The sequence below is a fragment of the Alosa alosa genome, chromosome 22, assembly GCF_017589495.1.
Source record: "Alosa alosa isolate M-15738 ecotype Scorff River chromosome 22, AALO_Geno_1.1, whole genome shotgun sequence".
Lineage (NCBI taxonomy): Eukaryota > Metazoa > Chordata > Actinopteri > Clupeiformes > Clupeidae > Alosa > Alosa alosa.
Window position 1 is genome coordinate 2,467,172 of NC_063210.1, and position 14,168 is coordinate 2,481,339.

At 45.4% G+C, this 14,168-nt stretch overlaps 2 protein-coding genes across 2 annotated transcripts in view; one reads left to right on the forward strand and one right to left on the reverse strand.

Annotated features, from left to right (window-relative positions):
* Positions 1–10,172, reverse strand: part of c22h10orf90 (chromosome 22 C10orf90 homolog) — a gene marked incomplete in the record, with an annotated part of 18,883 nt that extends 8,711 nt beyond the window's left edge. The window contains 5 exon segments of the mRNA XM_048232431.1: positions 1,218–2,331; positions 4,360–4,457; positions 7,326–7,398; positions 8,930–9,713; positions 9,985–10,172. Coding sequence (XP_048088388.1) covers positions 1,218–2,331; positions 4,360–4,457; positions 7,326–7,398; positions 8,930–9,713; positions 9,985–10,058 — 2,143 coding nt within the window.
* A 2,539-nt stretch (positions 10,173–12,711) lies between these two features.
* dock1 (dedicator of cytokinesis 1) overlaps positions 12,712–14,168 on the forward strand; it is a 218,377-nt gene continuing 216,920 nt past the window's right edge. The window contains 1 exon segment of the mRNA XM_048233987.1: positions 12,712–12,866. Within this exon segment, the coding sequence (XP_048089944.1) occupies positions 12,818–12,866 (49 nt within the window). The 5' untranslated portion in view covers positions 12,712–12,817.

Here is a 14,168-nt window from a genome sequence, read left to right on the forward strand (position 1 = left end):
CATTGGAGTGGGAGAGGAATCATTATGCCTCTAAAGGAACAACAATAGAGAAGTGCTTGAACTGTAAAACATGACTCTAAACCTGGCACAATGATTTCGCAAAATCGCTTGTCTAAAACAAATGGAAAATGACTCATCTTCCATCAACACCATTGCTATTACTATTTATCTTCCTTCAACATCATTGCTATTACGATCACCATTACAGACAGTAGAAATGCCTCAGATCAGAAAAAGAAGTATTTTAAGGATCTCAAAACTTCCCAGTAGAAGATGTGCTGTTACTGCAGCAGGAGGAGAGGGGACGTGCTCTTCACTACACATCATCTCTTTGACTAGGAGTTCATACTCATCAGGTTTCTCTCTCACACTATCCTCCTTTCTTCTTCCTCCCCTCCCTCTCTCCACCCCATTCTCTCTCTCACATCCTCTCTCTCTATCTCATTCCCTCTTTCCTCTTTGTTTCTTCACTCCACCCTCCCTCTCTCTCTCTCTCTCTCTCTCTCTCTCCACCTCTAATAGAAAGAACAAACGCTTCACATTCATTACTGAGAGCGGCTGCCGGGAGCCTGTGTGCTTTGATTTGCTTCTCGGAGATTCATTTTCAACATGTTTAGCTGCTCTTAATTCCCCCGGAAACCCAGAGCTCAGCCTGTGAAAAGCAGACCCGCGCTAGATTATGCATGCAAAGAGATGTGTGGGGGAAATGAAAGGAAGGTGAAAATGAGAGATTGTGTGGGTGGGGACAGGGGCTCGGCGCTTCAGGGCACTGTTATTTGACAAAGAGCCACGGCAATGCGGAGCTTTCTGCTACGTGTACGCCTCAATTAAAACGCCACGCAGGGAGAAGATGAAGGGGTCTTCCCTGGCCTGATGTAATAATTTATATCAATTAAGAATCAAATTAGAAATGCCTTCAGGATCAGCACCTGTAAACTAGATGCCTCAGTTCATGTGTGGGCTCATTCCCCGTTATGTGTGTGTTATGCCTGTACTGTATATGTGTGCGCATGAGATGATAATATTTGTGTGTGTGTGTGTGTGTGTGTGTGTGTGTGTGTGTGTGTGTGTTTATACATGCATGCCATGCAGATTAGATGTCTGTGTGCTCTGAGTGAATGTGTGCATTGATGAGTAAATAACAGATGCAGTAAAGTGAGGCGGTGTGACAGCCAAGTGCCCCACTGCAGTCCTGGATATTAAAGCCATTTCCCTACCGCTGCTGTTGATGAGTGTGGGTGGCGGCAGGCTCCCGTAGGTAGCCCCAGGCAGAGGCTTTCCCTGCGTCAGCTCCTGTGCTCGTCGGAGAGTCCTTGCCTCTGGGTGTCCGGCGTCCCTTCTCACAGGCCCCGCGGGTGGGGATACCTTGCTTGAAGTGAGGTGGGACGGCGCCATATCCGTCTTTCCGGGAAGCCCTGGTCTCTCCCCGCGAGGCAGGAGATCCGAGAAGGACTCCAAGGCAGGCTGGGAATGGGAAAATATGCCTGCGTGGAAACTCACCGGTCTCCTCGACCCGGAGGACCTGCCGGCATCCACACGCTCACCTCCTGGGGGGTCAGTGCAGGGGGCAGTCGTGACGTGGAGGGAGAGAGTGGAACGATGAAGTTTAGGGACATTCCTCTCGCCCACTGCTCCCCCCCAAGCGAGGCTTGGGGGATCTGAGGTGTAGTGCATGGGCTGCAGCCCCTCGGTGTAACTGTACCTGACCTCTGACCTCCTGGCCTTCTGACCTTCACCTGGCACCGGACGGAGTCTGTAGCTCTCGCTCTCTTCCGTCACTTTCACAATGGTGGCTTTCCTCCGGAGGACCACCGGTTCCCCACCGTAAGCCTCTCTGGGATCCACTGCACTACGTGCAGCACTAAAGGCTGTCTGTGGGCTGCGCTGTAGCCCAGCACCCTGGCCTGTGGTGGTGGACGAGGTGGTCACCCTGCTGTCTGTCATCTTCACCACCACAGCCCTGCGTCTGAGGGGGATGGCGGCACAACCAGCAGTCCGGCTCATGCTGCCCGCTGGGCTGGCCGACCGCGGCCGCTCCGGACTCGACGAGCGCCCTGACTCGGGGAGGCTAGCGGAGCGAGTCACCTTCCTGGACGTGATGGTGATGGAGGAGAAGCCCGGCTTGGCCCTGGCGGGGTTGCTGTGGAGAGCCGGCCACGGTGTCTCGGAGGGGGGCGGTGTGCAGCTGCTCCTGGGCAGAGTGGGTCTTCCAGAAGAGTCCACCCACGCGGGGGCCTCTCTGCCCTCTGGCCAGGCCCTCCAGGGAAGGCGCCAGGGCTGGGGGCTGCCGGCGTCTCTCTCCACTGGAGCACGCTGCTCCCTGCTGGCAGACTGCAGAACAGAACACAGCAGTTTCACACAACGCTGGAGATTCTCATCATGCTGAGACACCATTCACACAGCATTTCACATTTGCCATCGGATTTCTTTTTTTCCCCCTTTAAAGATTTTCCTCAGTCTCTGTTCGATCTCCCTATCCATTTTGGTAACCATGGTGACAGAAAACCCAATGTATTATGCAACAATGAGAAACTGAGGCGAATCCAAATAGAGACACCTTTTAAAAAGCCAACTCCAGAGCTTTTCGCAGGAGTTTTTCAATTGTTTGTTAGATGTGAATGCCAATTTTGTCTGGGCATTCATTACTGATTCCCATCAACACATTAGTATTGTACAGACAGAAAGCCTTTGAGCACACAACAGTTGGTGCAGCACTAGAGGCTGGACAGAACACTTCTAGTCTCCTCAGTCGTGACTCCCAATGAGTCTTCTCTACAGGCATGCCTTCACCTGCTGAATATAAAGGGGGCAGAGAGTTAGCAACAGCAATGCATATTTGTATGTGTGTGTTTCATCTGTATTTATTACGCATGTGTTGCTTTATCTAAGCATATATATATATGTGTGTGTGTGTGTGTGTATGTGTGTATGTTTGTAGAGAGTGTGCTTGTAGAGAGAGAGAGAGAGAGTTTCTATGTTAAATTTTCATTTGAATTCAGGGTTGCACATGTATGTGTTTGATAGCACATCTGTGAGTGTACACTGTATGTCATGCATATTTTTGTGCTAATGCTGTCTCTCTCTCTCTGTGTGTGTGTGTGTGTGTGTGTGTGTGTGTGTGTGTGTGTGTGTGTGTGTGTGTGTGTGTGTGTGTGTGTGTGTGTGTGTGTGTGTGAATGTGTGTGAGGTGAGGCTGTTTGTTCTCTTATCGTGAGCGTGTTGTGTGTATTCACCACAGTGAGGTATCAGCTACAGCAGAGGTGAGAGGAGCCAGTGCGCAGCAGGACTCTGGCCCCAGCCCCTGCCTGCGGAATAACAATGAGGTCCAGCTCAGTGCATCTACATCAGCTGACCGAGAGTGAGTGCAGCAGTATGCTCCAACACCTGCATCCATCCTCCCTATCTCTCTCTCTCTCTCTCTCTCTGTCTCTCTCTCTCTGTCTCTCTCTCACACTCTCTCTCTTACTCTCGCTCTCTTTGTCTATTTCTCTTTGCTATCTTTATCTGTTTCACTTCTGGTCTCAGCCTTCTATTCTCTGTGTCTCACTTTCAACCTCTCTTTCTCACCATTCGGCCACCCCTTTCCTTCGCTTCTCTCACTTTGTTTCATCCTGCTTTCATTTCGTTTCCTTTATTCCATACACACTGCTCAGTTGCTGTCCCTATGCTGTCGTTCTCTCTCCAGTCATTGTTTATTGAGCAGATACATTTGATACAGTTCTTAGCCTCAGTAGTAGAGGGATCTGAGGCACACAAGCGCTTGTCCTTAGAGCAAACACTCCATTAGCGTGCTCTGCTTACAGAACAAACAGCAAAGACGGAACTGCTGAGTGTGTGTGTGTGTGTGTGTGTGTGTGTGTGTGTGTGTGTGTGTGTGTGTGTGTGCGCACACGCAATGTGTGTGTGTGTGTGTGTGTGTGTGTGTGTGTGTGTGTGTGTGTGTGTGAGGGTGCATTTGTGTATTTGTAATGATTGTACAGTACAGAGAGGTTTGTCCAGAATTCAAAGTGAAGAGGAAAGAAGATCAAACAAAAGATTTCAGGTTGTAGAATGTAGAATGTCAAATAAGAAAGAAAGTGAACATATTTTATTACTTGTAAATAAGTTTTTGTTCTTGTTAAGTTTTGTTGTATGTTTTGTATGTTTTTTTCCTAATGCTATTTCAGTTATTGTATGGCAGTCTATTCCAATATTGGTGTGCAATTACACTTCAGCTGCATCATATGTAACTGTGCTTCCCAGCTTCCCAGCCTAAACATAGCACAAACAAACCCTTCAGACATCTGCATCTGTTCTGTCACCAACATAGAAAAACAAGCTGCATGTTTAATCATTTGAGTGAAAGAACAAAGTGACTACCTGAACAAGAAGGCCTGAGGAGGAAGTGGCAGCGGTCGGTCCTGGCGGCACACACGTCTTGACAGGGGCGGTGGCCGGACACCTCTCTGCTGCTCCATCTGTGTACAGACCAACAAGAGTCGGGCTTAGTGACGCCACGTCCCACCATGACACCATGGCTCCCTCGCTCCCTCCCTCCCTCCCTCCATCCCACACTCTGGCCCTCTGTTGACACCATCAACAGCTGCCGGCTGCTCCCGATGAGTATGGGCCCTGCGTCACCGCGGGCCATGTCGTGGGCAGACACAGCGACATGACAGGTGAGCATTGTGCTGTTGCCATGTCAGCCGAGAGCGACGCCCGGCTGCCTCTCAGATTTCAGTGTCTGGCTGCTGTTACCATGGTGACACAGAGAACTCATGTTGGGACTTTTTTTTTGAGCAAAGGAGAACACAAAGTACTGAGAAAAAAAGAAAGTGAGAAAGGAAGAAGTGGTAGGACAAAGAGGAAAAGCAAAGGAAACAGCCTCTGTTTTGCTTTGTTTTGTGTAGTGATATTAAAAAGGTGGTTTCTTTTGAGGTGACACATTCCTGTAGCTGTAGGGAGAGCAATTCAACAAAGCTGACCATAGAACCTCATTTTTCTTTTTAAAAAAAAAAACTTTTGCACCAGACAAACTCTCTGTACAATGGTGTTTTGTCCTGCCTCGGTTGGACATCCCTGCAAGGCTGATCATGAGGATGGAGGAAACGAGGAAGCTGGGGAAATGTCACACCAAATGTCTCCGTCAGCGCAGGACGGCTCCAGATGACTGAGTCAGAACCTCTGCTAATCGCAATCACATGAACTGGCACCCTCTCACTGTTTGCCTTTGTCTTTTGCATGCTGAGGATGTTCGCCATTCCTGCAGAGGAAGTGATGAACTCGATTAAAGCTTCTGTTGTTCCTTGCAGAGTCAACAACTAGCCGGTGCCAGCCCTGGCAATGGGCAGAAAGTGCTGGACGAGGATAGCATTGTTTTCCGTACAAATGTGATCGCAGCCAACAGGTGACATTGTGGTGCAGCACTTATACGCGCAAGTGATGACACTACCTTGCTAGGATACATGTCTTCTATTCATGGGATCAGATCCCACTGTGGGACTGACATCACACAAACACAGAGTAATAACACAGAGGTGAAGAAGAGCTGTAAGAGTTGAACAGAGAAAAACAAGCTCTATAATGTGATGTGAATTGCCTGAGAAATTAGCATTGTAAACATGTCATACATTTGTTATCATGAATAAACATATAAAATGAGTCTGACAGAAGTGACGAGACCACTCAGAGGGAATCCTCGTTCTCTCTCCCTGTTAAAAATCACATTTGGAGAGGATGACACGAGGAAGCAGCAAGAGACCTCCAGAACTCCCAGACTTCCCTGGACGATTGTCATGTCTATATGAGATGAGACAGAATTCTATGGATGGAAGATGGAATATCCCGTCTTTGCATATGCCATTCCTTCTGTTTTTGACTGACAATATTGTAGCCTGAGGCTTCAGATGAGATGCATAAATGAAAATGGACACAGCTGCCAATCATCTTGCTGAGCAGTGCCACCGTAAGAGAGAAGCCGGAGGGTAGCTGTCCTAGTCTGAGGCAGGAGCTGGGGGCTCGATGGCAGTCTGCTGTTCTGAAGACAACATGCAAGACTATGAGCTGCACCTCTCTGAAGGTGTCCTCACCGGAACAAGCCCACTTTTCCATTTACACATGGCTAATTGGGTTCCTCAAGCACTGGAGTAGATACAAATGTACCATCCATATGGTAGCAATTGAAGTATGTTGCATTTGCAGTGTGATAACAACAAAACACATGCAAATAGAAATAATTTATGTGTGACTGGCAGGCAAAGATTTCTTTGTCTTTTGCTCTGCTGCCAACTCTTATTTCAATGTCATCCAAAACTACAAACAGGCGAGCATAAACATAGTTTCAGACTTGCTTAGATACACTCTCAATTAGGAGAGCTTGCTCAGGCTAGAAAAAGCACATAAGCGGCCCTGTGTGTTTAGCATAGCAGTTCTATTAGCACTTACATAATTGTCACATTATGTGTCACCAGTCTCATCTCAAGAGCATGTCCTTCTGTTGTTTGTCTGGCAACTCTTGGTAAGCATGAAGCCACACAGAATGTCATAAGATCTCAAATTGACTGAGCAACCCCTCTGTTCTCCACACACATGGCAGGGTATCTGGGTAAACACACACACACACACACACACACACACACACACACACACACACACACACACACACACACACACACACACACATACACATACAGAGAGAGAGAGAGAGAGAGAGAGAGAGAGAGAGAGAGAGAGAGAGAGAGAGAGAGAAAGAAAGAAATGATAGCTGTATGGTGAATATGTGTGAAACCGTGTGTGTGTGAGTGTGTGTGTGTGTGTGTGTGTGCGTGTGTGTGTCTGTGTGTAAAAAACAACATCACCATCAGCATAATAATCAGCATGTAAACCATCAGAAGAGCAGAGGAGAGCACTCAGCCACCACCTGCAGAGAAGAGGCTCGTGTCGGCCATGTCACAACACAGCTAAACAGGAGAGAGAGAGATGAAAGCTCCATGCCAGCTATTTCTACTTTCACCCCCTCTCTCTCCCCACATATTACTCTCTATGTCTGCCTTCCCAAATCTCTCTGCAGAGGAAACTGACAATCAGCGTGGTGCATCTGAGAGCCACTGTGTTATGCATGGGTTTCAGGTAGGAGGGATCTACTAATATACATTTGGGAATGCAAAGCCTGTGTGACCGGCAAACATTCAACGGTGGGAAACATTTTGAAAATGATTTGAGAGATGCACAGGCCATCTGTACAGTACTCTGATGTCTTTGATGCAGCCAAATACTTTACAACCAGATACTTCATGCAAGGCGTTCATACCTCATGCAAATGATAAAAGAATGCTGGAGATACGTACCCAGGTGTCCGAAGCCGTTTGGTTTGACCACACTTTTAGTGAAGACAGGTGTTATAGGAGGCTTCATCTTCACCTGAATTACAAATGAAGGACACAATGAGACAATTATTCATGATTCTCCTTGCAAATGCAAAGTTGTTGGGTATGATACTGTCTTACATTCATTTTCTTTCCTTTACTTATTTGAGAAGCAGCACCTCAGCAGACACAAGCTGTGTGCCAGAAGGAGGAAATGTAAGCACAGTTACAGGAAAACTCTGCCTGTCCATTTAGGAGGGAAAAAGGAGACTTTTTTCCTTTTCAATCTTCAGTTGATTTTGGTTGGCTTGATAATGAAAAATGTACCCCATTGTGTCAAAATAGGAAATCTGAAATATTTGTGCTCTGCCTGTGAAAAACAACTGAATCGATACCACAAAATCGTCATATTTAAAAGCATATTGCAGGAAGGTAAGGATCGACTCAAAACATGTCTCTTTGTTTTCCTCCTCTTGAGCCTCAAATCAAACCTCATATCCAGTCTGCAGCATTCTCATAGAGAAGGGCCCTCTCATTTGCAACAGTATTTCTCAGTGCAGAGCAGGTCTCAGTGCATTAAGCAAATCCTACAGCACATTGGCTCCATCCAGCACCTGCAACTCATTCTTTCAGCCTCAGACCTGAGTTGTTGGGCCCTACAGCAGGGAGTGCTCTTGAAGGGCCATAAAGCTGTGTGAGGAAGAGCTGGATTCCTGCAGAGTAAGCTATTCTTCAAGGGGGCTCTGCTCGGACCCTATCTGGTTCCACCATCAGGGGGCTTGACTAATGTCTCATCTCTGTTCCTCTTGTATTGGGTCGGGCAAGGGATCGGTCCATCACACATGATTCAGCCAGAGGTGATAACTCTTTCACTGTCTGACTCTGCCCAGCCCTCTTTTCTTTCTCTCTCTCTCCCTCTCTTCTCTTCTTTCCTCTCTGTCTCTCTCTTTCTCTTTCAGGCTTCAGTAGCACTGCGTGATTGGCTCGGGCCCTCGCTCTGTGAAGACAGAGGTAAATCAGATGGCTGCCTGTCCTTGCGCCTTCATTTTGGAATGAGGATATTGGTCCCAACAGATGCTAGCAGAGGGTTTTGCAAGCACACACACACACACACACACACACCCCACACACACACAATCATTCAACAGTAACAAGGCTGCTGAGAAAATAGCTTTGGGGAAAGAAAAACAATGGTGGCTTTGAGGAGGATCAATTTTGGGACCAGCCATCCCCCTCTTTGCAATTTGTCACATGGGTTAAGGTACTTACAAACAAACAAGAGGCCTGGCAGTTCATCATTCCTTTGTAATGATATTATTGTTGCACATTAATTGTTTACTGAGGGTCAGTATATACTATGCATGAAACAGTAGTGGCACTAATTGTCATTATTTGCGAGTGCTCAGTGATTACAGATGTAAATGATGTTTGAAGTACAAATCAAATCCTTGTACCAATTTATTACTGTTGCAGAAATGACCAGATTGAGAAATATCAGAAATGCAAAGATACTTTCATAGTGCATAGGATGTAGGAAGACAAGCACACCAAGGTATCACCCAAAAGTGGACAAATAGAAGTGTTACCTGGCATGGGGCACTCTGGGTAGCTGTATGAGGTTGATGGGTGTGGCTAGTGGCATTCTCCACCACTAGCCTCCTCTGGATGGGAAGCCAGCCGATCTTGACTGCGGTCAGTGAGCTCATGCTGGTGTACTCGGCCCTGGGTGTCTCTCTGATGCTAACTGTCTCACTGCTGCCAGCTCCATCCGGAGGCCAGAGCGACTCGTCGCTGCCCAGCGGGGTGGCACTCAGGCTGTCTGTGAGGCTGAGTAGCAAGTCCTCACTGTAAAGCGAAGATGGGGAGGCGGTGTGGCGAATGAAGCGCCCCGCTGCCGGTTGGTCGGGAAGTACAGGCATGGACACGGTGCGGTCCGATAGAGGAGGCACTACAGGGACACCAGAGCCACTGGAATAGCCACCAAGACCAGCTCCGACGCCAGCGGCCGAGCTGCGTCTCCTCTGCATCTCCTCCAGCTGCTGCAGCCAACCGTCCATTCCTCTGGCCCCCTCGATGCAGCTCGCTGGTCTGCGGGCATGCTGAGTGCGGGCCGTCTGCTGCCGGTGCGGAGGAAGCCCACTCTCCCTGCTGCCCTCCCCCAGGCCTCCCCAGTGGCTCCACTCCCCGGCCCTCCTCCTCCAGTCTGGGGCTCGGAACAGGTGGTTAGTGGCTGCCAGGTCCTGGCTGGCTCCTGCATGGGGTGTGGATGGCGTTCGGCGGCTGGTGCTGCTCCTGCGGTTGACGCTCTCAGATTTCAGTGCCTCCATTATATCAGAGGACACCAGAGCACTCTGCTTGAGGGAGACACGGCTGCCCGGGTAACAGGAAGAGCCACAAATGCATTATCTGAGGAGGCTCAGTAAGATGACAAGAAAAAGGATGACTTGAGTTTGAAACTCAATTGAAATGAGTTTGAATTCAATTTGGAAATACAACATATACACACTGAGGCTGTATATTCAACAGTCTAGCTCTACATATTTCTAAAACTATTTAGAGTGAGCTGTGTAACACATTAGAAAGCTAAGACTGCATTTAAAATATGTTTTAAAGGAACACAAGAAGTTGTATTTACCTTTACCTCCTGATAATCCAAATGTTTCTTTTAAGAGACAAGACCACCAAAATGTACTTTATGGAAGGAATAGGCAACATGGCTCAGGAATCCAGCATTCCTTCCCTGTAATTGTGAAGAGTTACATCTCTATTGCAGAGTTGTGGACTAAGAGAGGTGCCAGTGGTGGTACTGTCTCCAGTCAAGCATGAATACGACTGAGAGCTGCTGCTCCCTGTGAACAAAGGAGTTACAGAGGAGCTGAACATCCAACTGAAAAAGAAAGAAGGCGTGTGTGTGTGTGTGTGTGTGTGTGTGTGTGTGTGTGTGTGTGTGTGTGTGTGTGTGTGTGTGTGTTTGTGTGTGTGTGTGTGTGTGTGTGTGTGTGTTTGTCTCAAGCCAAGCGGTTTTCTAGCCTTAAGGAAAAAACATGACATTTATTTCATCAGGTTGCTGTATGCTCGGGTTGACCTGAAAATAAATGCAAAGTTTTAAGGTCAAATATGTAATAACATGGGCTCTGTCATCTAAGGGTCCTAAGAGAAAAATATGAGTTAGACAAGAGGGAGATGAACTCTGTATTAAAAACCATGGCCTTTTTCGACTGGATACATATATAAAGCAGAAGCTGAAGAAATTCTATTTTCTTTAAAAATCACACTGTAAGATTGATCAGGATTGCATATGTTAGTTAGCCGTGTTGCTCAGGCAGCCCCTGTGTCATGAGATGCCTTATGGGCCTACATAGCCCAGGCACATCTTGTGCTTGCTGGTAGAGCAGCTGTGCTGGAGTCTCTTTCCAAAAGCATGTGATTCCAGAGACACATGTATAAATGGCGATGCGGGAGGCTGGATAAGTACCTCTGCTTGTTCTTCTCTGCCATGAGGGCAGGCCACATGATGTCCGAAGGCCTCTTATTTGCAAATGGAACAAATAATACATTGAGAGGACATTGCAAAAGGCAGTGTTGTGCTTGCTGTATAATAAAACATTACTGAATGATTCCCAATTTTATTACAAAAAGCAAACATCTGAATTGTAATTAGAATAACTTTATATGCCAAATATACGGGAATGTGACATAGTGAATGAGCATGAAAATAATAGAAAAAAGAACAGATTTTTAATAATAAATAAGATGAAAAAGGAAAGAATCACTTGTAGGTAGAATGTTATTTAAGGTTGTGAACTGTAGGCTAACATAGTTCACATATCTGTCTAAAACAAAATATAAGGGAAATTCATAACATTTATCACTACTTGTTTGACATATGACCAGTTTTATAATAATAACCCAGATAGTTGGTATTTTACTAGGTCAATAGTAGTAAAATCAGAGGGCAAAACTGTGAGAGATCCATTGAGATCCGTTCAGTCTGTCCACCAGTTTGTGGTCTAATGAATTAAAAAAAAGGTTCGGAGCAACAGCGCCCCCTGCTGATGTGTAGAGAAAATGTTATTGGAGGCATGAATCCAACAGGTTCTCCCACACACTATAGGAAATGCATACCGGTATTCACAGTGGTGGTTGATTTAGAATTTCAATCAAAATGTTACCTATACAATTCTTGTCTCAGAATTAACAATGACAATCTTATTAAAACTATTTGTATATTCATATTTTACTTAATACCTGACAATTTTACAGAATCAGAAACACCTCAACATAAAACAGAAACAAGTGTTGAATAGGCTATGTAAAAGTCTGAAAGATCAGCAGTATAACTAATTATCACCACCACTTAAGATTGGTGCATGGCAAGGCATTAGGTCTGCTGGTGATTTCAGAGATGGACATGACTGGTATAGGCTACACTTTTCTTAACTAATCAGAGCCAAGCATCACATCTTATGAATTGCAATTAAACTCATGAATGTGAGTGTGAATAAACATGAGATTATTGTGTAGGCTACTAATGATGTAGGCTATGGGTTTTGAAGAAGAATGAAGAAGAATGGCAACCAATCCCATCAACTACTTTTCCAAATATGAAAGCATGTCCTAAAGAATCAGACAATTGAGCACTGGGGGCATTTAAAAGTGAGAGAGAGGGGGAGAGAGTGAGCACCAAATTAAAAATGGAATTGTTAATTGCAACCACCATCCAATACATGACAGGAAGAACTGTGGCTTGGCCGCACATTATCCCCTGTGGTGTTTTTTCTTAATTTGATATTTTATGGTGTAATGATTATTAATTGTTCAAGAAAATTATATCCGCAGGGCTTCAGTGTCGTGCATATTAATGTCTGTTTGAAGACTAAAAAGAGAAACATTGGACAGAGAGTGGTCTTGAGCCAGGATGTAGTCCTATTACAGCATACTATTACAACATTTAGGACGAGATTATTAGAGTTGCTGTGAAAAGTCGCAAAATATGACGCAGAAATAACAATAGCCTATCCATTCTTCGGCGCTACTGAAAGCAACGAATTTCGTCTGTAGACTTTTTGGGTAGGCTATTGTTGGATGGCTCGTTTGTGAGATTAACACTCCCTGATAGCCCTGTACATAAACAACAATTATGAAGTATGAACAGTTTCACCACGTAACAAAAAATAGCCTATTTTCCTTAATACAGTAGACCTGTGGTAGCCTCCGCTAAAACAACTATGCTACTCATTGTCCCGTCTAAACTTTTCCAACAAGCTGTTTTACGCCGGTCCTTTTGTGACGCCAAATACCACATGACAAAAAAGTTTCTCTATGCTCGCACTCTACCCCCTTGTGGATCATCCAGTTATCGGTGGAAAATGGCGGCTAGAGGTGGAACAGTACATCAACAGTGAAAACAAAAAGTCCAGAGAAAACTGAAGGAGCTTCACTAGACACGACTCAGGCACTGAAAAAGTTCATACATGAGAATGTCTCGCTGGGTGCCCACGAAAAAGGAGAAGTATGGAGTCGGTGAGTAACTTGCAAGCACGGCTGTGAGCTACTCGCTACTTTGCATCCGATTGCACAAGTTTGGGAAGAACGGTGATTATGATATTCTTCCAGTGCCCTGTCCCGAGTTTTCCTCATCGTTTGAGAGACCCATCGTTGTTTAAACGTTTCTGAGTTACATTAGTAGTATCAGTGTGCGTGTTCGTGATTTGGATACAGAGATACTACCGCAAGTTTGAATAAATGCAAAGCCCTGGGTCTTCCTTGTCTTTGTAAGCGAACAGTGTGGATTGGGAATTGACAGAGGCGCGCCTAGTTGTAACAGTGTTTCCTGTGTTGCTGGGCCTGCACGGGAATCACTGGAGCTCTGATTATGCCTCTGGACGCCCATGGCTACATCTTGTTGAAAAAATAGTACTGTTTCTGAAACCACAGAAAAGTAAATATAGGCTGTTTTGTAGTAAAAGTGTGCCCGTAGTTCTATCCATTCAGCAGTTTTTTTTTTTTGCGAGATGTTATTCCAGTCATGCAGTAATCACTTCAGCACTCCCGTAGGCTGTTAGCATAACGCGTCTGTCAGTATCTGGGATTTGATCTCTCCACTGCTCATTTGAAAAATATTATACAAGAAAAGTTTTTCATTTATGTTCCATTTATACTCTCCTCTCTTACCTAGGTAGGCTAAATGAGCATCATTATAGCTTATTAGATTCTAGCCTACATTGACATTTAGGGTCATGAATAGTTTCCACATTATCTTAAACATCATAAACATAACTTAATCTGCATTTTATAACTATTCTCTTTAAAAAAACCAAAACAGTTTAAACCTCTTTTATAGTCTGTTGCATTTGCCTACTGTTATGTAGGCTACTACTGTGGTAGTGAGTTGAAATTGTATGATCAGTTACCAACTAGAACACAAAAGTGTTACAATATGTTGTAGGCAAATCACAAGGTCTGCAGGAGGAAACTTTTGGGAAGACAGTGAATGCACAATACCGTCATTTCCCAACTATTAGCCGCAGCTTATACATTGATTTTGCAAAATTTCTTCAGCTATGAGGTTAATAAACAGGGGGCAGTTAATATGGTTTTGTTTCTTGTAACTTGCATAAAACACTGTCCTGCGGCTTATACACAATGTGGCTAATACACAGGAAATTTCTGTAATAATCATGTATTAGTAATCAACGTAGGACTTTACATACATGACTGGCAGTTTTCTTCTGAACTACATGACTGGTAGTTTTCTTCTGAACTAATGGGAGGCTAAAAACAGTGTGTGTGAAGCCACAGCTCTGCAGATTCTCAGTAGACTAG